This window comes from Zonotrichia leucophrys, chromosome 3 (genome assembly GCF_028769735.1).
Source record: "Zonotrichia leucophrys gambelii isolate GWCS_2022_RI chromosome 3, RI_Zleu_2.0, whole genome shotgun sequence".
In the NCBI taxonomy this organism is placed as follows: domain Eukaryota; kingdom Metazoa; phylum Chordata; class Aves; order Passeriformes; family Passerellidae; genus Zonotrichia; species Zonotrichia leucophrys.
This window is the reverse complement of record NC_088172.1, coordinates 42,439,288-42,465,412: the sequence shown is the minus strand read 5'-3', so window position 1 is coordinate 42,465,412 and position 26,125 is coordinate 42,439,288. Positions and strand designations below refer to the sequence as shown.

Sequence of the window (26,125 nt, the reverse complement as noted above, 5' to 3'; positions counted from 1 at the left end):
TCAGTAGACAGAATCAAGGGTTCTCATTGTGGATGGACTTTCCTATATTTGAGCAAATATTGTTTCTCCTGTCTTCCTTACTTTTCAGTAAAATGTCCCAGGAAAGTGAATGTTTTTGTCATTATTTTTTCCCATATGTAGCTTTCCCATTCTTAAGTAGCTTCATACTTGCTACTTGTGACATTCTTCTTTCTTAACTTTGTCAACTTTTCACACCAAAAATGTGTCTTCTATCAATGGGAATACCCGAAGTAGTACAGCAAGACTGAACTAAAGTATACTATATATGTTTTGGTAGCTGTTGTTTGTTTTTCCTACTGCAAAGACTTCTTTTTTGAAAAATATGTTGATATTTCCTCTTCAGAATTTGTTTCTGTGATGACATGCTCCTTTTTAAACTGTCAAAGTAAATAGGAGAAACTTTGATGTGTATCAAAATGTAAATATTTCCTTCTGATGTAGTTATTATTCAAATGGTAGTTTTCAGGAAATGACAAGCTCAGTCTTAACATACTGGTCTAAAAATCCTGATTATTCAGCTGTTGATGGAATGTTGAGAAAAATCCCTGAGCTCTTGTGCACATCTATAGATGGCTTTTGATCAGGCTTCATCCAGAAGCAGTTACTTCTCCATCTTTAGTTGCCTGTGTAGAGGTGCTTATTGCAGAGCTGATGTGCATCCACATTAACAAAATCAGGAAACGCTGCTTTCTTTCCCCACAAGGATTATTGGCCTGTTCCACAGCCTGGGTAATCCTTGCATTAGAAGATTTGCTGTCAAATGGATGCTGGAAATTTTTACAAGGAATAACCCGCACATACCTTGTATCAGTTTCCAGAAAGAAGGGAGATAAACTTTCAGCACAGAATCATTTTACTCAGCTCCCTGTCACTTGATATTGTCCTGAACACCCTGTCTAAAGGCTTGTCTGTCAGAAACAGAGTGGAGGTAAACTTCAAATAACTCCCTCCGAATTTGCTGTGGTGATTCTTGCATTCAGTAATACTAGTAAGGCTACCATGACATCTAGTGGATGGTAAGAGATGTTGGGCAGGTTTTAAAAGCACTTAAAAATCTAAAAGGTGGAAATCCAAAAGAATAAAAAGAAAAGTCAAACCAAGGAGGGAGAAAAGAGCAGAGGGCACCCTGGAATGTAGTTCAGGTTAATGTTTTGTGACTCTTCTCAGTCTGTAGGTACCTGTTTATCTGAAGGAGCATGCTTGCTTTGACTGTTGAAAATTTTGACAAATTAATACAACTCTCAAAACTGTGGTCTTAATGGGATTGTGCTGTAACTCAGGCAGGCCTCACAGAGAATTAGAGGAGATTTGGGAGTTTCTGCCTAGATCCACTGTCTATGTGCATCCTGCCACTCACCACTGGTGTAGAAGAATTAGTGCTCCTGTATTCCAGGTGGGAAACCTATTCTTTAAACAGGTCAGAAACTGCTTCACATGAGCATGTGGATATTCTCGTAGTCCAAACTCACTGCAGCTGTTAGAGGGCCAACTACTGAGGGTTTTTCCCCTGGTTCATGACTTTTTACTTCTCAGTAAGGAATCCCACTTGTTCTGGGCTCCCTATTCTCTGCACAGATGTGATCCTGATGTCAGTGGATGAAAAGAACATGAAATTCTTAGTATTGTGTAAATGAGTAAAAAGTTTAATTTGACATTTGGAAGTTCACACTTCCAAAACTAGTAAATAGAAATCTAAGCCAAATCCAACAGTAATACCATCTCCAAAACAAAATTTTAATCCTGTATTTATATATGTTTTTCCCTTAAATGTAAGGTAAAGACTTTGGCAAGCATTTAGTTTTAAAATGCTTCTCTTAGCCTCTTTGCTCTGTACTTGCTAAAGTAGCTTTTGCTTTTGGTTCAAAACCAAAAGTGGACTCTAGAAGGAATGAGAGAGAACTGATGAAGTGGGGTAAAATTTGTTTGTGATTCAGCAGATGATTGAAATTCTAGATTATGGGCAGTGATACTTCTATGCTCCAGGAGAAATTAGTTAAGGCGTGTCTGTAATCTTTAAAATCCTGACAGCATTATGACAAATAAATGAATGAAGCCCTAGTAACTTTCCAAAACCTTTAAAAATTATCAGGACATTCAAATGCACTTGTTTTTCCCCTGACCATTGAACTTGCACTTTGTTGGATTAAAAAAATGTACTCTAATATCCAAACAGCTTCAAATCTGCAAAATACCTAGGGCAACCCATGCCATTCTGTGATTTTGCCTAGAAGTGTGATAGATTCCTAGAACTGGAAAAGATTAAAACTCCATCTTTTTATCGCAAGAGGGTAAGTTTCCCACCTTCTGGCATCCTGAAAATAGCACCTTCCCTTTAGGGTTGCTGCAAAACCAGGAAGAAATCAGGACCAATTAGATCCCAGATATTATTAAGATTTCAGAATACCTTGTATATACTTCTTTTTCCTCATCAGAAAACTGTTGAGTTTTGAGACAGGGAAAAGACTCTAAATGCTGCTTTTTCTTACCAGTCTGAGAGGGCAAACTTTGATGTAGCTCTCCAGTTCCTAGCGTGTCAGAAGCCTCGAGCCAAGTACAAAACGTTGTAGTAGCAAACAGCTGCTTTCCAAATCTCTGCGGAGTCATCTGCCACGTAAGCACTGCGCAGCCAGAGACTGTGCATCTGCTGACAAATCAGTCCTCCTCTTCAAAGACCTGTCTCGAGGGAGAGTTTTAGGGTTGCTGTTGCCATTATTAGATGGATAAAGTGGGCTTATGCCAAAGGTCCCTTTGGCTTCTGTGCTAGGCACTTCAGAAACTCATTTCCTTTACTAATGTCTGATGGGTGCAGGTAGGATTTGTTGTTCAGAAAGGTAAGCGGCATCTCTGGGTGGTCATTCTTAAAATGAAGCAAAGATTGTGTAGCAATCTAGATTTGCTTTGATAAAACAGATAAAGTAGGAGCTTTTCCAGTTAGGGTCTCAGGTTTTACACAAGAATTCCTGTTTGCCAGCAGGAATTGAATTGACATTGAAATGTCAGTGAGGGAAAAGTGTTACATAACTGATCTTTGGGTGATATGAAGACTGATGCTGAAATTAAGTGTCAAGCCTCTCTAATCTCATTGAAAGTAATTTTTAGTTCAGAGAAACCATGAAACAGGAGAACTTCCATGCATTCAATTAGTTAATGTCTTGTAGGAAACAAGGTAACTGAATGAAAATGTGAAAATGTCACTGGTGCAGTAAATGTCCTTCTTGAAGAAAATGACACCATTTCATCACCAAGAATGGCCCCTGTGACAGCTGTGATTGGAACACAAGCAACTGTTCATTACAACAAGCAAACACAAAGCTTGTATAGCTTCAAATCACTGAATCTATTTTTTACTGCAACACACATTTGCCCAACTAAACTGAAAAGTCAGCTCTTCTAGGAGAGATGTTGAAAGAGATCTGAGAATTCCAGTTTTGTTCCATGTATTGTTTGCAAAGTCTTTCAGTCCTGCTGAGCAGCCTGCAATGATCAGTGGGTTCTAAAGATGCTGCATATAAAGATGCAGATTCGATTCTCTGCTCTTCCTCTGAGTCATGGTGAAGCTTTCTTGGTTGCATCTGAGGCTTGGCTTTGCATATGCTGAGGGTGGAGAAGATAATACTTCTACTGAAAAATGAGACAGCAAAATCAAGTGAAATCAGGTCAGCTAATACATCTATACCAAGTAGAGATGTTTTTTCAGAAGTGTCTGTACTTTCAAGAAGTAGTTTAAGCTTGTACACCCCATAGGTTTCAGAGAGAACTGAGCAAAGATTTCTTACACCACTGTAACATCACAAATGAAATCTTGAATTCCAACCTGTAGAAATAGAGTGATAGTTAAACCCACCTGCTTCCTTGTTTTTTAATCATCACTTTTCCCCATCATAGATATACAGACAGTAATAACTATGCCTGCATTCTTTTTGGTTCTTAATATTTTCTTTATCCAGAACGTGGATGGACCTTGCTATGGAAGTACTCATAACGATGTCTGGATTTTTTACGAAATTTCTTAATAACATTTAAACCAGTGCTATTTTGGAGTACTACATTTTGAATGTGTTCTGCATATGTTTGAATATGGAGTTCCATCTGATTTAATTGCTGCACATTTTGCTGGAATGAGCTTCCATTACAATTGACTAGTCTATATTATTTTATTTTGACTTGGAACTTCTCTTCAGTGTAGTGCAATGACAACTTTTCTGCTTCAGGTGTAAATTCTAAGTACCACAGTGCTGAATAGATGCATCTACCAATATGAAGTCCCAAATGTTCTAGAAAGTGAACATTTATTTAGGAGGAGTTCATTCTTATTCATAACAGCTTCGCCCCTAAACAAACATTTTCCCATATGGGAAAGGAAGCACAGAAAAATTGGGTGGATTTGTTCAGAACAGCAGTGTCAAAGTCCAGTGTTGGAATCAGAGCTGTTAGATTATGGTCTCTTGCCTTGTCTGCTGGAGTATGATGCCTCCTAGTGTTCCACTCTTGCATAGATTCATGTTTATAACTCCCTTACAATTTTAATAAGCTTATTTTGGATATTTCACAATAATGTATTTTTGTTTTGTGTCTCTTTTTTTTGGATTCTCGAGACTAAATAACAATTTCTTTTTTTATTTTGGCAAAGTGTTATTTAATAGCTCCCACCTACAGGCTTTCAGGCTGGTGTCAAAATACCTGCTGTCTCCTGGAGAAAGCCATCTTCTTCAGCAACCTGTGACAAAAGTGGAAAGTGGTCATGCTGGATTTGACATTACTCTCACTTAATTTCTGATGACTCTGTTCTGTGCATGTGTTTGTGCTTATCTACATAATTCATATATATATAAAAACACACAGGCATTTTCATATGCATATGAATTACATAGATTTGTATGATCAATAAAATTTCACTGAGCATTTTTGTGGCAATATGTTGGGATTTTTTGCTTTTCATTACTGATCACCACTAATATAAGTGGTACATTAAATAATTTTATTGCTGGAGACTTTGAGGAATAGTCTTTTATGTATGCCTTTGGTTCTGAATTTTAAGAAAGATAAAAGTAGTATTTTAATAAAAATGTCTTCATTAATTACTAAACTCATTTTCTGCCTTTTAACAGTGAAAATTTATCATTAATATTATGTACTTAATATGCTTGTGATATTTGACACATAGCTGATTGTCAATTGTGCCCTTATATAACATCTGTTCATGTACTTAATGATTTCTTCCCAAATTTTTTTTGCCATAAAGGAGAAGAGAAAACAAATGGATAACTTCAAAAGTGTTCAGTTGTGTAATATATGTCTATATAGTAATATCATGTTAAAGAAATAATGCTGTACTGTATGTCAGAAACATAACATGGTAAACCATATCATTCTGTTCTGTGTTCAGTAGCTTATAGACTAAGTCAAAGCAACATATTCATATTTTTTCCAGATGGCTTTCAATTTATTTTTCTCTGATCAAATTATAATTAATGTTCTATGTTTACCCTTCCTTCCTTATCCCTTTTTCTTTTACTTAGTTGATTTCTGAATGTTTCCCTTTATTCCTGTGATCTTTCCTTCATAGCGGCACTGTCTCGGTGAAGCTTTGCATAAATCTATCAACAATGTAAGTGATCTGCACTTACAGCTTGTGAACAGGGCATGCTTGCACTAATCAACCTGCATATCCTGCAGTGCTGCTTTACAGCTTAAGCCCATGAAATGAGAGACGTGATAATATTTGAGACGAGAACATGTGCTGCTATCAAAGCTTGTGGAGTGCATCCCCTCATCTCTCTGTGTGACTGTGTGTGCATCACTGGCATCAAACACTGTGTACGTGGTCATAACATGAGCATCGTCCTTATGTCATTGTTAATGCAAGCAAGCTTGTGGGCAGTGCAGATGTGTATTGCAGAGCTTTTACAAAGCATGGAATTGATGCTCTACTATAATTTGCAGTTTTGCAGTGTAACTCATAATTGTAGCCAAACTGTTTTTTCTATTTTTTTTTTAAATTCTCACTGATGTTTTTGATGTGCTGAAAACCTGGGATAAAAGTATTGGAAGTTCAGAGAATGGTGTTTAGAGCTGTTTTCTTTTGAATCCTCAGTACAGAGGTGTACAGAAAGGGTAGTCCAAGGACATACAAAAAGAGGCACTGATGTTCTCAAAACATGCTCTTAAGGATATCAGTCTCTGCACTGAATAATCAAAATATAATTTAAAATCACATGCTCCTCTAAAAAGACTGATACTTTAACTTTTTTTGTACTTTTCAACATCAAAACAAATTATTAGAAGGGTAGGCTAATGTGACTTGCTTGCTAGAATCATTTAATCCTCATTGTCCTTTATTTTCTGTATAGTCTATTGATGCAAACAGACATCTCCAGACATTGACTCATTTCAGGCTATGGTTTTGCAGTCACTTTAATCTGGTGAAAGGATGAGCTGCTCTTGCTTATTCCTGTTCTCTTCGAAGATGACTTCCTGCCCAGATGTCAGACTTCTCTTGGTCATCTCAGTTAAAATGTTTTCCACATTTCCAGGACAGAAAGGAAAACAAAATCATTTTGCCCTAGGCCCATGCTCAACATATTTATAAATTATATACTGATAATTGTCCGAATTTGGAGCAGGAACTTAAGTGAGAGATAGATTTAACTTCAAGCCAAAGATACAATTTTTCATGTTATTTTAATTAAAATTTGCCTAAGTTACCGTGGTTGACTCTATTTGACTGTTATAATGAAAGGCTTGTTAGAGTGTGATCATGAAATTACCAGAAGTTCTGCAGGACTTCCCCTAGCACTGTACCTCCTGGTGGCCAGGGTAAACAGGACAGGACAGTGGTGAGAAGCCTGAGGGACAGGAACATGGTCAAAGGGACCAGTGAGAATGGGCTTACGGGTGAAGAGAAGGACCAGGTAGGTATGAGGTTACAGAAAGGTGGGAAGGAGAGAAGGGCCCAGCAGTGAACATGGGATGAATAAGAGTAGATGGGGATGTGAGTAGACCAAGGGAAAGTTTAGGTAAAATAGCTTTTTTTTTTTTTTTTTTTTTTTTTTTGCTGGAGAAGGATAACAACCACATTGCAGTATGAGAAGATGATGCAGATATGAAAATTCAGAGCTGGCCATGCTGGCAGGTGCATGGTGCAACCTCACCTCTTCAGTGGTGGGAGTTTCTAGAGGTGAAGACAAAAAATGCACTCTATATTATATATAGATATTAAATAAATGTAATAGTCCACAGTGAAGGTAGATTATCAGTAGAGTTACACTGGAGCTAAAAATATTTTCTTTTACAGGTTGTTGATAAATAAGCAAGGTAGGAAACTTTGCAGCTTGTAAAAGCTTATTCAGACTAGAATATGTGTAAAAGGCCAAGGGACTTGGCAATAAAATATCAGATTAAAGCCAATGTAGGTAAATGCAAAATGATACACAAGGAAAGAAAAATTGTAACTTTTTCTGTAAAATGATGAGCCTTACCTTGGCCTGTTGCAACTAGAAAATAGATTTTGGGACTGTGATATATAATTTTATGAAAACACCACCTCAGTTCTCGGTAGGAGTCTCAAAAGCAAATAAAACTTTAGGAATGTAGGAAAGAAACAGAGAACATAACATGTAAAACCATATAAATCAGTACATAAAAACAGAGTTTACTCTCATGTCCAATAACTTGTGCTGCTTTGGACTCCTAATCTTAAAAAAAGAAGTAGTAGAAAAGGGGTAAAAGTAGGAAAAATGTGATCATAGATATGAAATAACTTTCATACAAGGAGAAACTCATTAAGCCAAAGCAGTTCTGTATGGCAGAGTTTGTAAGGAGGGAAATGATGGAGAGCTATAGAAACTCTCATGAGTAGAATACAGCGAATGGAAAGGGAACTTCTTTTCACTCCTTTCCATTACAAGTACTGAATATCATCATGTTAAATTGGCATGTCTGCATGGAACTTGATACAGGATATTTGGATACTAAAAACTTTTATGGGCTCAGATAATGGTTGTTATTATTTCCTCTATACATCTGCTCCAAAATACCTCTTCTGATTTAAGAAACATTGCTAGTTCCAGGTAGACTACTGAGTCAAGCTCCCTACATTTATGCTTGGCCTTTTTTTTCTAGGGTAATCCTAGTTGGTCCTTTCTGCAGGCAAAACCAGAGATCAGATAAAGCTTTGGTCTGACACTATGCAATTATTATATGAAATTTGTATTTAATGTCGTTAGTAAAAGGTTTTGCAAAACATTGTGTAAGCCTTCCCTACATTCCTTTAATAGCAGCTAATCTTTTTCAAAGGTATCTGAAGTACAATACTATTTATACAGTGTATGTTAGAGTGTATATTCCCAGTCACAAAGACCTTGTGAACCTGAAATACGGCAAGCTATGCTTATTTCATTTAAATTAGTCTGATTTTTGTTTTCTTTTGCTTTACTTCCAATTTTTGTTTCTGTAGCTTTTTTCTTTCAAGTCTGCTTAAGCTGTGTCCTTCTGGAAAAAAAAAACCTTAACCCACATGTTTGGCAGCAATGTTCATGCTAGAAGTTGTACTTGGTATGCTGCAATTAATATTCTGCTAAGTGGTGGATTTAATGTTCTCTAACTCAATAACTTGATGTGCAATGTCGTTACAAATTTGACATAATTAATTTTAAGGTATGCTGAATCAAATGACACTATCAGACTTCCATTTATAATTCCATATTATGCAATGCTCTGAGGCCTGAAAAGTATCCTTACTGATTCAAATTCTTTGTCACTTGGCAATATAATTATCCTTCCTTTGAATCAATGTAGCAAAATTCTCTTTTGGGTAAATCTTGTTTCTAGAACTGGAGGGTATCTCATGGCTAGAAAGGGAATACAGGTTTAGTACTTTCAGTCTGAAAAGATGATCTCTGATGTGGAGAACAAAGTATAATATTATTATAAAAAGGTAATGGGGCTAAAAAAGGAATATAGTGTACTATAATACTTGTTGGATAAAAAAGCATTGTTTGTAAAATCAGGTGTTTCTAAGAAAATTAGTTGTTTGTGACTCAAATTATTTAGATCTTGGAAACAAGCATAAAAATCACTCTCATAGTCTTACTGAACTAACAGAAAAATGTGTGATGGGAAATCCATCAAGTGTTACTTTTTTTTTGATGTTGAGTGGTACTGTTTCTTTCTAAATGAGAAAATCACTAGTAAGGTAGGACCATAGAATACAAAAAGATGTAAAAAACAGTGTAGATGTCACAGGCTGTCCTCTCCTATTCCAAGTGCAGGATTATCCTTGCAGAATGGGTGTTCCCCTCAAGAATAGTTTAACAATCAAGTGTTTGGTTTCAGACATTGATAGTGTCATTTTTATCGATCTTTTATATAAAACCTAAATAATCTTTGATAATTTGGCCATTAAAAATTGTTTTACAGGTAGTGCTGCAGTATGAACTAATGAATATGATAATCCTTACAAAACCACTAAAATGTAATTATTATATTTCTGGTTATATACATATAACATTAATAGCAGATGCACTAGATGGATGACATTGCTTGTCTGTCTTTTAGCTAATGCTCTTGCTCTAAAATTTCAAATGTTTTCTGCTTCTGAATGTCATCTTTACAGCTGATGTTAGTATTAATGACTAATGAATATTTGCTATTCTGTTGTGGGTTAGATCTCCTTACTGAAGCAGAATCTGGAGATGCAGCTTTCCCAGTCCCAGAGCTCTTTGCAACAGCTACAAGCCCAGTTCAGTCAGGAGCGACAGAGACTGACTCAGGAGATCCAGGAATTAGAAGAAGAGCATCAGCAAAGGCATAAGTCACTTCAGGAAGCCCATATCCTTGCCTTCCAAAACATGGAAGAAACAAAAGAGCAAGAACAAAAGGCACGTTTGTATGGTTATTCCAAACTCTGTAGAGAATATTGCCATTTTAGCATTTTGAATATACAGTTGGAATTAGTAAAGAATCTGCATAACTTCAATATTTCCTTTTCAGCTGATGTATTGTTATCTATCCAGTTAAATATGAACAAAACATATTGAAAATATTTTCTAACACTGGCATTGTTTCATGTCTTACTTTATATACACATGTATAGCTGTGTGTGTATATATGTAAAAGTATTGTCAACACATGCATTTCTTTATGGTAGATTGACGTTGTTACCCTTAATATTATATTCTTGTTTTGATTTGGAACAGGAATTTTCCATTATAGTTAATTTTGCATGTATTTTCTGTCAATAGACTCCTTTGAAATGTATTTTATATTTTTCTTATGTTAAAAATTGTGTTAGCTATGTTCTGTGACTTGCAAGATAATTTTCATATCCCACTCAAGATACTTTTTTAAAACCTTGACAAAACCAGCTTTAAAATTGGAATTTTGGTAGTGCATGTTATGTGATGGGGGGTATCTTAAGTTCAGCTCCAGAGTGTGCCTTTGCAATCAGTTTTCACACTGTGTGCCCTGAAGATCAGCAGAAGATGTGTAGCAGGAACATTATGATTCATACAATTCCATTAGGGAGTAAACATGGGTGTCCTTAGGGAGCAGAAGTCCCCAAATGTGTGCACACTAAACCCGTCTATGAAACTGCACCTTATTATATTGCTTGCTTTTGTAGATATATCCATGGATTGAATTTTTTTTTTTGCTTTTCCAGCTGTGAGCCAAATGGGTTTTGTGCACAGATAATCTTGGTAACCATCAACCACAGAAAAGAAAAACTATGTTAGGAGGATAAGAAAATATGAGTAATACTAGAGTGGTTTTTTTCTAGAGTATGTCAATGACTGCTTTTTGTTTCCAGTTATTTATTGTGTAATATTTTATACATTCTTTAAGTTGGTGTGGAACAAATTTTGTCGATTTTGATTTCATAGGAGTTAGAAGAACGTTTACAACAGAAGCACTCAGAAGAGCTTCATGCACTGAAAGAAACACACAAACAAGCCATGGAAGGCTTTAAATTGGAGATGGAACAGGAACTTCAGACTCTACGATTTGAGCTGGAGGATGAAGGAAAAGCTATGTTAGGTATACTTATTTTCAAATTTGAAAATGGGTCCAAAACCATTATTTCTACTTATGCAAATATACATGCACGTGTGTGTGTGTATTATAACACTGTAGTGTCTCTCTGAGTCATTCAGTGTGGACCTAAGTGTTCCTCTTAAAATCACTATAAGCTTTAATAGGTAAGCCTAGACTCTTCACTTTGGACATACCTCACCCTTGAGGGCTTTTGGAAGGAGTAAGCAACCAAAGTTCCTGATGGAGAACTGGTGTATTCAGAAAACAACAGGAATAAAATACAATACAATTACTTAGCTGATGTAAAGCGTGTTTTAGATCAGCAGCAATACTAGATGGAGCTGGACTGTTGCTGTTAATTAATGTAAACGTGTCCAAATTAAACTTCTCTCTTTCTTCATGGTAACCAGCTTCCTTGCGCTCAGAGCTCAACCACCAACATGCAGCAGCAATTGACCAGCTGAGGCACAACCATCAACAAGAACTGGTAGCTGCCAAAATGGAGCTTGAAAGAAGCATAGAGCTTGGCAGGCGACAGGTAGGAAGCGTGCCTGGGATCTGGCTGTAAAATGGCATGGTCAGTATTCATTTTTCCCTTTGCAGGAAAGGGAATAATGAGAACAAGCAACAAACATTTAATCCTTCAAAATCATCCAGCACCAGCAGCTAATGTGTTCCTACCAGTTTCCTAAACTTCCTTACTTAGCTTTTTCTGCCTTCCACAAACCACCTTCAAAGCCTAGAAATCCAGGTAGTTTCCTCTCAGAATGGCACAGCCATCTGGGAGCACCTTGGCTTGCTGTGGGAGGCAAGTGCCCATTCTTGCAAAATTGTATTCATCCTCAGCTGCCAGCAGGAAGGAAAAAGCTGTTTCTCTTTGAAGCCTAAGAGATATGGCGAAAGCAGTGGTTGCTTGTAATCAGAGGATTGCTTCAAAATGAAGAAAAAAGTACACAAAAAAGCCCCACCAAAACCAAGCTCCCAAAGCCAGCATGAACTACCTTTGCTTTCAGTAGCAAACTGATTAATTCACCGTTTATCTTTCATTTTTCATTTTAGACACAGTCAGTTTTTCCATTAGTAGTTAAAAATTCCAAGTATAAGGTGTATTGAAGGCCAGACTCCTAGAAATAAGAGGACTGGAAAACTACCTATTTGCCTGTATAATAGGCTTTTCAAAATTGATTTACTGATACTCCAGCACCAAGGAGGAGGAGTCAGTTTAGAAATATAATAAGAGAGGAACCAGGGTTTGTTAGACATAGCCTTTACACAAAAACAGAGACAGTTGAAGATGAGCCTTTTTTTACCTGTTCCTTGCTGGTTTAACGGTGTGGGCAGCAGAGGCAAAACCCAGGTGCTGTCATGCAGGATTTAGGCGGATATAGTTTCAGTCATGTGTTGTTTAAGCCCAGAGTCTGACACCTAAATGAGATGTCAGAAATAAAAAGTAAATTACAAGAACTCTGTTTGATCCAACCCAACAGGGGGTACTTTTTGCCTTTGTGATCTGCTAAACATGACCTTTGGTTGCACTGAGGGCAGAACAGTTACTGAGCTTTCTTGTGTTAAAATGCTCATCAGTTCACAGGATCAGGGTTGAATGAGATGGAGAGTGGTCTGATCAGGATGATTATACTTTCTACTTTTTGAAATATTTATATGTGTAGATGTAAATTTTTCCTCTTTTTCTTATGACTTTAACCTAGTCTTTATATAGGGAGATAAGTATTTCTATTTAATTGTTTGCTCTAAAAGGTGCCCTAAGAAGTTGGTGCACTAGGACATAGTTGTATTTCCTTGAGACGTGAAGGCACAAAACACAATTATACATAAAACTACTTTGGAATATCTGCTGATTTTCTCTGTGCAAACTATGTGTTTGTTAAATACTGTGAAACTGTAAGAAGTGAAATAGATGGAAATAGAAAAATCTGAAAAAGTTATTTTCATTACAGACTTTTCTGAAGCAAGGAGGTGCATTATCAAAGTCATTGGAATGGGCTCCAGCTGGGTTTCCCAGATATTAACTTCATTGGAATTTCTTATGCAAAAAAAGAAAGACTTTTCTTGATTTATTTGACACAATATAAATATAACATAAACTTTTTAGCACATATTCTGCTGTAAGATATTTATGACCTATGTATATGGTCGTAAGATAGGAGACTTCAGAATCAGTTTGTTTGTGCAGGGCATACATCTTGAGCAATTTTCCCCCATTGAATGGGGCTGTAAGGGAGAAAAATGTTTCTCTGGATTGTATGCTGATGAGGCAGAGAAAGTGAAATGCTCAGACCCTGGATCTTAGTGATACTTGGTTTTTTTTCTTGTGTGTGTGGGCAAAAGGAAAATGTGATGAGCTACACCAATTTTAACAGGCAGTGATAATCATGGGTTTTAAGTGTTCTTGCAAGTGGAAATCACTTATTACATAACTTTGATTTCTTCTTTGTACTTGTACACAATAAAAAAGCCCTGTGCTTTGATTATAATTTGTGTCAGCATCAAAAACTGAAAAAAATGTCTATTGGATGGAAAATTCTTCTCAAATGCTTTCTTCCAAAAGCAGGTATTGCAGGCATCACCTCTATAAATGAGTCTATCTAAAATATTTTTTGCTGCTTTTACTTATATCATAGGAAAAAGAATTTTTGTGCCGAATATCAGAGCTACAAGATGAACTGAGACACCGGGACCATCATATAGCTGAACTTGACAAAGAGATTCTGCATCTTCATGAAAATATAAGTGCATTGACAAAGGAATTAGAGTTTAAAGGGAAAGAAATTCTTAGAATACACAGTGAATCCAACCAACAGATCAGGTATGAATTTTTCCGCTCTAAATTCAAACCTGTATTGTTTCACTTACCATTTTACTTTAAAAAAATTACTGTTTGCAGTTTTAAATGTGTCCTCTTAGTCAAGTCACATTTCATATCGTTTAGTCTTCTTTAGTGAAGCTCTGCCCTTTACTGGTAGAGTTAGTGACTATGCTGTGCAGTCAAGTGACATTTCAGTGGCACGTTTTGGCATATTTTAGTAGCAGTTCCCTCAGGTGTTGGTTTTTGGTGTTTTTTTTTTTTCAAATTCATTATGTTTGTTTATTTTAAAAAGCATTAAAGGAGATGCATTTACCATGAAATAAGCTAGAAGATTGGAGAACAGTAAGTAGTAGGCTTTGATGAATCAGTAATTCTTTCTGTGTTCACTGATATTATGTAAGAGCCATTAGAAGCATGGCAGAAAATCAAGATGAACAAAAAAGTCTGATTTTAGAATAACTCTTTTTTTAACAAAAACTAAATTAAACAGGATGCATGAGCAAGATTTAAGCAAGAAACATGAGAAAGAGCTGGATGTCTTGACAGCAGATCACATCAGAGAGAAACAAAGCATGCTGGCAGATTTTAATAAGACCCAAGAGCTGCTCAAGGAAATTAATTCAGCTTTACAAATTTCGTAAGTTTTGTTGCATTAAAAAGAATTGTATGTAGCTGCGTTTGAGTGAATAGTTTATTCTGGTGTCTGTAAAGTCCTGAAGATACTATAGAGATGCAGATGTAGAAATACCTCAGTAAAGTATGGGGGCTAATCTTGCATTCTTTAGGCACCACAATTTTGTAATCTTTAGGGGAATGTAGTGGGCTAAGTTGTTAAGGATTTGAGACAAAAAAAAATTCAGGTAGGAAAGATTAAATCTGTGCAGTTCCTAGAAAACTGGAGAAAACAATATTTCAAGTGGTTTCTTTCTCAAACTTCAATACATCTGTTGTGAGAACACAATAATTTTTTCTACAAGTTTATAAACAGTATAGTATTTATGACTACTGAGATGTGAGATTGTAGCATAAGTGATGCAAACATTTTCAGGTTTGGTAGCATAAGGAAAATTAGTATCTGATGTGGATTGTATGAGCGTAACAATAACAGAAGGCTTAAGAGTTTGTCTGAATCAAAATGCCACCAGGGATTAGACCATGTAATGGTGGCAGAAGTGATGTAATAGTGTGTCACCAACCAGTGTTTTCCTGTCTTCCACATCCTTCATTCTCTGTCTCTGTGGTGTTACCCATTTGGTCACAGTTTCTGGCTCAGGTTTCTTAGCACATTGAGGGCTTCCTGCCACAAAGTTGTCACTAAGGGATTTGTGTTTGCACCATGGAAGATTTGTGGCAGAGAGAAGAAGTTGGTTCTAAGTTTTTAATAGGAAGCTTTTCTAAATAAGTATCAGTTACAAATGGACAATAAAGCTGAAATGCATCTAGCTTTTTCTGGATAATGAGCCCTCAGAAATTGCCTTCAAATAAAATGGTTATAAAATTCTAGTTTTCACCCCCTTGTACTTGTCCACATGCATGCTCTTACGCCCTGATAAATGTGGTACCTTGCCATTCAATAAATTAGGTGTAAGCTACCTCCTGTTGTTTGCTTCTCAATGGCAAGGAGTTTTCTGAATTTAGCTGGTTTTCTGCTCCTTGCTTTTGCACAATTTAGAGCTTTGAGGAAGCAGCCCTGGCCTAAAATCAGCAAGCATCATCCAGGGTGCCCTGACCTGCCTTTCAGTGTGTTATTTCTCTGTTCACACTGAAGCAACAAGCTGTCCAAAGAGGAAACTATGTAGGAAAGCAGACAAATTTAAAAAACCAAAACCAAACAAAAAAAAAAAAGCCCCAAAACCAAAAGCCAGAACAAAACCCAAAAACCCACACACACCCTCACCAACCCAGAGAAGTTTTATGCAGGTGTTTCTCAAGTTACTGTTCCCAGGTTCAACGTTACCTATAGCATGGCCTCATGAATGTTTGTGGAATGGAGAACGTGTCTTGGAATGCTTGAGAGTGGGTGTCATCAATTAGGCTCTACAACTAAAGTCTTAAAATTACAAATTATCTATTTGAAACAGAAAAAAACTCCAGTTCTCTGAAATACCTGAAAATAAAATTACAGCTGTGTGTAACTATGTACTGTACTCCGGGGATCTATGTATAATAGCTTAACCCAGCATAAAAAGTACGCACAAAAATTAAGCCAGCTGAGGCTATTTCTGTTCTGCTGAGTCAGATGCCTTCTCTGCAAGTAAAAACAATCATGTTCTCATTCATATTGTTTTATGTAATTACATTATATAATCTCCTCAGAATATGTACAGGTTATTTGAAGGTTATTAAACTATCTATATAATTTAATATTAACTGATTTTTCAGCCGCAAATCAAGGTAAAATCTCATAGTTGCTTTTGAAGAGAAAATATTTATCTGAAGTGAAAAATTAGGTCAGCTTCTAGGTGTCTACAGTTTGTTTAATTCTTGTGGAATTAGGCTTGACCTGATTTAGATTCCATTTAATTCATACATTTTTCTCAGAGTTTGATTGGGATTTCCTTTCTTGTTTTCAGTAACTTTGTTAAATTTCCTGAATCTCTTCTGATACTTGGTTCACTAATCTGCATGAGGGCTGAATATGTGAGAGACATATTTAAGTACTTTCTTTTGAAACTATATTTAGCATCATGAGCATGTTGTTAGTTTAAAGGAGACACAATAACTTGAAACTGTCATGTCTTCAAAACTTGTTCTTTAAGTAAAAGGGATATTTATGTGGTTATTTGTACAATTCCTCTCTCAGTTGGCTTATTTCACTTCTCTCCTTTAATGCTTTCCCACCAGACATTTCAAATTTTCTCTTAGTTTTTTTTTCAAATGTTTGTTAGTTGTTACATTAGATATCCTAATATCCAAGTGTTATTCCTTTTGTTTTGCAGCTCATTCCTTTATTTTATCTCTAATGGTACTAAGTAGCTTTTGTGGAGAGGAGTTAGTTACCAATTAGTCTTCAGTGTTCTTTAGTATCTTCTGTTCCAGTATGTTCCACAAGAACTGAGGAAGATGCTGTGGTTTTGAATGTCTTATTTTTAGCCTTACTTACAAGTGGCCCTTTCCAAAAATGCATGCACAGGAAGGATGTTAAGTTTTTAGAATGTTCCCTAAATTCTTAGCTGCTGGAGCAAAAGTTACAGTTATTGGGGCTTTTTTGTTTCTTTTGTTTCTTAACTATCTAAAGTGGAAGGAGAACATAAAAATAATTTCCTTCAAGGTGGTAAGAGTGTCACCCTCTGTTTTTACTCCCTGAACTCTCTTTTGTACTTATCAAAAATGTGACTATTCGCTCATTTAACACTGGATCAGGCTAAAGGGGATATTCTTCTTTTCTATAAAGTTTAGAAGAAATGGAAGAAAAATATAAAAACAGAGAATCAAGACCAGAAGACTTGCAGCTTATCTCAGAACTGAAAGACCTAATTGCAGAGCGGGACCAACTCATAAAGAAATTGATTGTAAGACTTCTATGCTCTCTTGGTGTAATATCTTGACAAATACAAAAGTTAATCCAATTCAAAGTGTTTGAAATGTATTTAAAGAACCAATCCTGCTAGCATGTTATTCATATTCTTTGACACATCATTCCTCTGGTTTCAATGACTCATAATAGTAAAACTAATTAGATAGAGTGTTTCCCAAAATCAAGCATAATACATTATTACAAGAAGTATTTTGGTACATGCTTTATCAAATGTCTCCTGCCTCCAATCCTGGGACAAGGCAACCTTGTAAGCCATATAAGAAGTAGTTTCTTCTGTGAGGTTTCTAAGACCAAGATCCTGAGTTTCCCAAATTCAGGCACAACACCCTGGCTTGGGTTAGTCTGATTAGATCCCAATTAAGAAGCAAGAAGGAATGAAGAAATTAAAATTGAGTAAATATCAGAATTTAACTATACTGAGTCTTTTGCAGTACATTATCCAGTAGGCTATGCTCACTCTCAGGACCACGGAACTGCATACATAGAAATTATTTAGATCATTCTACATAATGATATATAAACATGAAATGAAATTTTTAGAGTTATCAGTTCATTTGAAAATGTAATCATAAATTCATTTGAGACCATTTTACAGGCAGATTTGGCCACTAACTGATTGAAAATGCATAAAAAGGAGTTTCTATCTGTTGTTCTTTTTAGGAGGACAAAAAGTTCTATCAGCTGGAGCTAGTAAACAGGGAGACTAACTACAACAAAATGTTTAATGCAAGCCCTAATGTTGGTGTTATTAATCCATTGGTGAAGGTATGTTCCATGGACTTCATTGCTAAAGTAAAGAAATAGAAATCTAAAGATACAGTAAAAAGAAAAGATATGTCTATGTGTGTGTGCCTGCATCTATACATAAATCACTCTTAACAGACATTTTAAAACAAGGAACATAGTTTTCCATTTGTCTACTTATTTTTGTGTAGGTTTGTTTCTTTTGTGTTGTTGAGAGATACACTGATGCTGTTGCCCTGGTTTGCTTGACGTGTGACATAAAACACAGGTTCTTATCACAAAACTGAAAATTTAAAATGGAAAAGTGACAGGCAATAGAGGGTAGAACTGTATCATGCAACAGAGAGCAGTGACACCCCTAACTGGTTTTAGTTTTGTAATTTTTCTTGGTTATTATGGAAAGTGCAAGGGCACTTAGCACTTTTTGGGAAGCACTCAGAGTAGAAGAGTATTAGAAAGACAGGGTGAAGAGACAGTAAAAGGAAGGGAATAGGGGTAAAAAGGGGAAGGGGAAGCACATAAGAAGGGCATGAAATGAGTCTGAAGGGGGAAAGACATACAGTAAGATTGGAGAAGTGGAATGGCAAACCAGTATGGACCGTGGAGGCTGCAAGAGACTGAAATCAGTCTCTAGCCTTCTCAGTTATTGTCACCACCTATGCAAGTAAAAGCACTTCAGTAGCAGCCTTTGCCAGTTCTCTCCATCCTGCTAAATAAGAGCCAGGGAAGGCTACTGTACACACTGATGTGGTAGCCTTCCTGCGAGTTCAAGAGCCAGCAGCATCACTTCTTGAGGAATGTGAATAGACTATACAGTACCTAAATAGGTGGTGTAAAAAGGTACCTCCTTTGCACCACTTCAGGAGCGAGTCCTCTGACGTTTCCTTCCTCCTTGTGAAAACCCATAGGTTATTTCACTTGCATGGAAGGGGAAGTGAAAGCTGGACAGACAGAAGCTGGGAAGGTTCTGAAGTGGAGGCTGAAACCCAAGGGGCACAACCCAAGCGGCTCAGATGCTCAGGAGCTTCAGTGATCAAGGTTCAGGCTCAGGTTATTTAGAAGGAAGTCTGACTCCATTATTTGAGATCAGGCTGTGTTTTTTAGCCACCCTTACTGCATTTTCACATCAGATCAGCATATTTCACACTTCTGCACAAACTCTGCTGCAAAATGTCAACATTCTCCTATGATTTTCATAAGCTCAGCAAATCCCCCTTATCTGGATGCCTAATTTTTATGCTAACTGCATAAAAGAAATTAGGTTGGGCCCATTCAAGACAATACCAGGACTTCTAGGTACAATTTCAATGGTTGTTTGAAAATGTTGGAAGTCTGTCTGAACCATCCATTAATAAAGATGTAAAATGTAACCATTTAGTATATAACATTATGTTTGTGTGAAATCTGAAGTGTTTGGGAAAAGTACTTCAGCATCAGATTTCCATAGTGATAATTCACATATTTTTATAATATGCTTCTATCACTTAATGTTTAGACTTTAGAAGTGTCTTGTACACCGGTACATTTTGAGCTGTCATTTCATGAGTTGTGGACAATGTTATGTTATTTTGTCAAAGCACATACTGTATTATTGGAGAATGAATTACAAAGAAACTAAAATTCTGATTCTCTTTTCTTTTTTTTGTAAAAAAAAAAAAAAAGTTATGAGCTACTACAGGCTTTGCATATTAATGCGAAATTACAGCCATTGCAGTATGTGTTAGAGCTACTCTAATTTCTGCAATGTTTAGTATACTATTACATTCTTACATCTAAAATTTCTTAATACTTTGCATGAATTTCATGGAAACAATTTACACAATTTTCTCACCAGATTTGACTGTTTCAGAAGCATAGATTGTTTCATAGAGAATATTATATAAATCGTAGTATTTTTCTAAGCACTTATGTGGATAACATGCACTTTCCAGAAATGACCCACCTGTGGAGCACACAGATTTAACTACAGTTTGTTTAACACACTGTTTTAATTACAGCAGATATTGTCCTGCAAGTGTATTTTACATACAGTTGGTTACTTTCACCAAACTATTGTATCTTATTTCCTGTCTCTTCAGCTACTACAGCAGACATGTATGGGACAATCTTAGTTTAATCCTTTGTAAGCTGATGATCATTCACTGTGGTGCTTAAAACCCACTGTTTTCTATTACAGCTTTCTGTTAAATTGTCAGGGTATTTCAATTGTGTATTGACAAACACACCCACAAGAATGTGTCTGTAATTAGTATCATTTGCATCTGCCAACACTGGAGAGGTCAGACACTGAAATCAAAGCTAGCAGAGAGCTGAGAAGAAAGTGCCAACAAACAATAGGTCTCTGTCTCCAGCTGAACTTGTGCCCACCCTCGAATAGAACAGCTCTCCTGTTTCAGGTGGAATTCTGCTGGAAAATACTATATAGAAACAACACAAGTTTCCACTTCTCTTTCATTTTATTTAGTTCACATATATGTAGTTAATAAGCTCTTAAGGGGTTTTTCTCCTAGCTGCTGTGTTAGGTTTGCATATAAGTAATTGAAAGTAATTCTTTATTATATATTTAAATAATACATAATTCATTGTATTTTTGAGCAAGGAAGTTTTTTATTGCTCTGGGTATGTCAAAAACTCCTATTTTTGGAAATAAGGCACTTTGAATTTTAGTATTTTATTGTGGACATGAAAAGTGTGATAGAAGTCAGAAAATACACACCATGTCCTGTCAGACAGCCATTTAAAAGAAAAGTGATAAAATTATTTGAAACATCCTTCTGCATTAAAATATCTATAAAAACAGAGAGGATCACTGACTCCCTTGTGTGATGTGTTCTGGAATGTAAAATAGTGAAATAAAAATAGATTTCCTAAAGATTTTGAATCCCTTGAAATACTGTCAAGAGAAGTACAGAGAGTATTGAAATAAACCATGTTCAGTTGTGCCATCTGGTGTCCAGAAGTGGCAGCTGTATTAGCATCAAAGCCAGGCCTTTTCTTTGAGCAAGAAACTGGACTTCTGTACAGAAATATTTTTATCTTTAGCTGTTCTGCTATAATGCTTTGCTGACTGAGAGGGTGTAATTGCTCTGAAAGAAGTGTAGGTGCTTTTCTAGATTTTATAGTCCAGTTACCAAATTGTGCCTCGGTGATGGAGTGAAATGTGTTGGAAAGACCCATTTTTTTATCATTTAAATTTGCTCTAATTGCATTTGATAGCAGAGCTGTTTCACGGATATGAAGAAAAGATTTAAGTAAACATGAAAGATTTAACAGACTGAAAGGAAATTTTCCACAAGGCTGTCTATCTCCAATGTTTAAATAGAATCAATACATGCTTAAATAGAACGAAGGTTTCAATATAACCCAAATGTTATATTGAAAGATCATATACTCATGTGATAAAGTCATTGATTATTACACTAAATCATAATAACCTAATAATTTTGATTAGAAATTCGATTTTTCTGTGAAAATTTGTGGTGTTCAGGTCAAAGCAAACAGAAGACTACAACTGGAAATCTATCAGCCCAATCTATCCCAATTCCTCTCCTTCAAAATAACCTCCAAGCCAGCCATCACTAAAACTTTTAAATTAGCCAATGTCCTCATCTGTCCCAGTGCAAGAAGCCTTCCTTACGTTTGTTATTTTTAATGCAGCAAAAGAAGAAGAACGATAAATCAACAAACAGGTTTGTGAGTGTCCCCAATCTAAGTGCTCTGGAATCTAGCGGAGTGGTGGGCAATGGACATCCAAACCGCCTGGACCCCATTCCTAACTCACCCATCCACGATATTGAGTTCAGCAGCAGCAAACCACTACCACAGCCAATGCCACCCAAAGAGCCCAAGACGTTTTTGAGGTGAGCACTGCCTCACCAATCTTTTTTTTGCTTAACTTTGGAAAATTTTCTATTCTTATTGAGCTGAATCCCACTTGCTCTATCAGCCTTTCAGAGGTACAAGTACTCTTACAGCGTTTTTAATTTTTACGTTATAATTATAACCTCTTTATAGTATTCCTTTTTATTGTAGACCTTGTTGAAATGTGAAGTAGTCTCTCACTTTTTCCTAAGCCTTGAACTTTGAAAACCTTTATAAATACCTTAACAGAATTCATGTGCTTCCAATTGTTTACATATATGAACAATTGTTTTAGATGTTTGTGTTATTTACTGGTTTTCATTTAGGAATTGATACTAGCACGAAGGTTTGTTTATTTAGTAATATAGCATAATGATTTTTATATAAGAAAATTATTTTCCGTGCTAGGTGAATGTTTTGTGTTTCCTCTTTCCTCACCTATATAAAATTATTTCATAGGAGTAACCTTACTACAGCAACAGGAAATGTACAGGCTTGGGTGCTTAATGCTGAGCTTCCAGTAATCAAAACCAGCATTAAAGTCTCAAGTAATTCTCTCACAAAATAATCTACTGAATTGAATAACTTAAAAATGGCATTTTACAGGCAGAATTTTAATATTTTATCTTGATATGCCCACATATTAAATGCACTGAAGTGCTGTACTTTGTATCTAGCAGATGCTGATCTCTCGCCTCTAAGTTGCCAACTTAAAGTGAAATGTAGAACCACAAATGTGGTTCCACAGCTGGTTGTTTGCTCTCTCCTTTGGTTTAATGCAACAGATCACATACCTGGCAACTGCTAATTATAAAGGGAACCAAATAATAGAATCTAAAATAGATAAGGAAAAACAATATTTTTCAAGAAAACCTTTTTCTTTAAAAAAAAAAGTACTGTTGCTATGTTTTTTCCTGTGCATGTTATGTGCATGAATATGCTCAGGTATCTATAAACATGCATGTGCATGACCCCATGGACTGTGATGCTGGAGTTTACACTCTAAAATGTTTTGTTCTCTGTATTATCCTATAGTAGAAATTATTTTATTACCAATTTTTATTGATAAAGGAATTTGTGTAATTAAATTTAAATTATTCTTTCCTGCTCATTTTCTGAGAATGCTAAGTTTTCAAAGAGGAGCCAAATGCTGTTTGCAGCACAGCAGTTTGTTTTTTCTAGTATCTTGGCATATTTCAGGTGTGTGCATGAACAATTGCTAGTGATATTTGTGATAGGTATTATTACAAAAGTGTGTATTTCTGTTCAGTTGCCAGCCAGTCTTTGTGAGCACATGTCTACAAATATGATGTTCACATCATATTTTTCAAAATTAACTTTACCACAGGAAAAGGATGCTAAAAGAGGACCTTCTACAGTCATGCTTTTCCAAGAAAACTATTTTTATTCTTCCTGAAAACTACAGCTCTTTATGAGATTTAAAACTATGTTTTCCAAAATATTACTTACCCACCTTCTAATGTGGCTTCTGAACTAACTTGTGCTGCTGATGCTCTCCAATGGAGTGGATGATCGCAGATTCTATAGGGATACATTAAATCACATCCTAAGGCACACTGATAAATTAATCCATGGAAAAACAGACTGTGTTCCTTACTGAATACTCTTTGATTTTCTTTTTCTTCTCCTAACAGTTGTACTTTTCACGTAGTTGTAGGATAATTGTTTTTTTTTCTCTTTGTGAATGTAGCCCTCCTCAGAGTGATGCCTCACCAGTGGCTTCCCCAGACCCACAACGCCAGGAGTGGTTTGCCCGATACTTTACATTCTGAGAGATGATTTGTCTTTGTGGCACAGCGTGGTGTGGACTGTTTATAAGAGCATGACCTTAAGTAAACCCTCATGTGAACAAGCTTTCCTGTAATTTGTCAAACACTGTGAATGAGAAAGTATTTGTCTTTCTGATTTGAAACTGCACTGTATTTCATGTTATATTTGTTGGAATCACCTGATATGGTACTATACAATATGTGTAATTATAACTATTATTTTTATTTAACATGAGGAATCTTTGAACTTTGTAATTACTACATAATAAATTTTGGTAGAACAAACATAATGCTTTTCCCCCCTTTTTCCTATAAATGTGTTTTCTTTGATTTCATGTAAGGCTTTTCCCCCCAAATAACATAATTGCATGGTTACTATAAATACAACTTGAACTGTAAAAGGAAAAATATATATCTCTCACTCTCTCCAATTTGGGTGGGATATGTTTAATGCATCCCAGTTCTGTTACTTTTTGGCAATTTAAAAACCTTCTATAGCTAACATTTAAAAGGAAGAATGCTAAACAAACCTAGTGTAAAGGCCAGTGTAGCTGCTGGCCTTCAGAGCAGATGGATTCTGACAGAAGATGAAAAACGCCACAAGCCAGGAGCTGTTCACTGGGGAGGGGGGTTGATTCCTCTCCTGTTCCTTATGAGATTTCACCACCTAGTTCTAATCAAAGATTTTATCATTGAATTCAAACAAAAACTGTTCCCACAGGTTCTATATTTCTTTTATGAATATTAACAAAAACAAATGCTTGAAATACTTAGAAAATTGTTTTAGGTCTCTCTGTGTAAATCAAGAATCTACATTATGAGCATATAGTCTTGCTTTGGATTAAATTCATGTCTGAAATGAAAAAAACAGAAGCCACAAAAAACAAATACCAACTACACTACTTTTTCTCATTAATACAGATACAGGTCTTTCATTAAAACTTAGTTACCTTCCCTTGTCTATATTAATTTTTTTCCTTCTTCTTAAACTAATATATGAAACTGTTTTTCAGCTAGTGAGCATGATTCCCCAATCTATACCTTTTATGACGTCAGTATTGCTCAAGAAATTTGTTGCAGCATAAAGAAAACCAGAGCTTATTGTCTTTTTTATATTTTTTCATTCAAAGATTACCACAAATTAACTCACACTGGTAGTCTCAGGGAGAATATTGTCTTTGTTTTATGAATGTATTTTTAAGCTAAATCTCTTATCTTTTAAAGGCAGGAAAAAAAATATGTTTGAGTTATTTGAATAAGGTTCTAGTTAGCATATACAAAGGTCTTGAAATTTAATATTTCATCTAAAGCCCTAACTGCATCCTTTTTTTGCTATATGCACAAAGGTAAATACCCAGATGAAGATACTTGCTAATTACAAGTTTTATATGTACTATATGTATAAATGAAAAATTTGTATGTTTTCATATAAACAATATAAAAATCTTCTAAATGCACATTTAAAAACTTCTATCATATAATTCACCTTGAAAACACCACTGAAAGCTGTATTCTGGTGATGCTGCCATGGATTAAAAATGTATACATCAGACTTTCTGTAGCTGGTGGACTCAACTGTAGGTATATGCAACTTTTTAATTTTAGAAGAAAGCCATATTGGGCAAAATGTCAGATTTCTTGGCTGTTACCCAAAATAAAATTCACTAGATCATTTTGTTACAATGTTCTGAAGTGAGTGTTGTGTATTTTTTCTTGCATGCTTTGCAAGGGATCAGCTGCCTTCTCCCATCTTCAACTTCATTTGTGCATTTTCTCGTATGGAATGAATAACTGGGCAGGAATACAAAGATAATGATCTCTACATTTACCTATTCAGTGAAAGGTGTGCCCATTTTTCCTAGTAGGCATCTGAATATTAAGAAACTCTCAGTTACTATGTCTGCCACACTCAGCACTTGTACCACTGCCTTATCAGTCTCCTCAAACCAAAATAGCAGCCAAAAAAAAGTCCCGAAATGGACCAAAAATCAAATGCCCAAAAAAAACCCAGAGGAAACTAGGAAAAATTCTGTTTTCTTCCAAATGGCGTTGAGAACTCTGTAAAATGTATTTGTAAAAGAAATCAGTATCTGACTTTGGGATTAAGGGGCTTGCATGATGACAATGCCATTATGTTCCAGGTCTTTGCAGTACCCGGTATTCTGGAAAAAGCTGAAAGTGCAAGGATTCGTGAGTTCATAGGCAGCCTCAGCATCGGCTGCCAGGATATTGAAGTGGAGGGAGAAGACCCACCTTTGTTGGTTCAGCATCTGACTCCAGTTTATTGATCAAAATCGACACCTTTTATAACAG

The 26,125-nt window shown here is 35.9% G+C and overlaps 1 protein-coding gene across 8 annotated transcripts in view; it reads left to right on the top strand.

The window, feature by feature from the left end:
* FAM184A (family with sequence similarity 184 member A) overlaps positions 1-25,487 on the top strand; it is a 72,805-nt gene extending 47,318 nt beyond the window's left edge. Inside the window, exons 10-19 of one of the 8 annotated variants that reach the window (XM_064707958.1) lie at positions 5,588-5,629; positions 9,687-9,899; positions 10,902-11,055; positions 11,463-11,590; positions 13,695-13,879; positions 14,370-14,516; positions 17,274-17,391; positions 18,078-18,182; positions 21,819-22,021; positions 23,734-25,486. In XM_064707958.1, the coding sequence (XP_064564028.1) occupies positions 5,588-5,629; positions 9,687-9,899; positions 10,902-11,055; positions 11,463-11,590; positions 13,695-13,879; positions 14,370-14,516; positions 17,274-17,391; positions 18,078-18,182; positions 21,819-22,021; positions 23,734-23,815 (1,377 nt within the window). In that variant the 3' untranslated portion in view covers positions 23,816-25,486. Of the gene's footprint in view, positions 1-5,587; positions 5,630-9,686; positions 9,900-10,901; positions 11,056-11,462; positions 11,591-13,694; positions 13,880-14,369; positions 14,517-17,273; positions 17,392-18,077; positions 18,183-21,818; positions 22,022-23,733 lie in introns of those variants that run through there. The other 7 variants (XM_064707960.1, XM_064707959.1, XM_064707961.1 and 4 more) reach the window with 7 other exon arrangements.
* Positions 25,488-26,125: the final 638 nt, after the last annotated feature.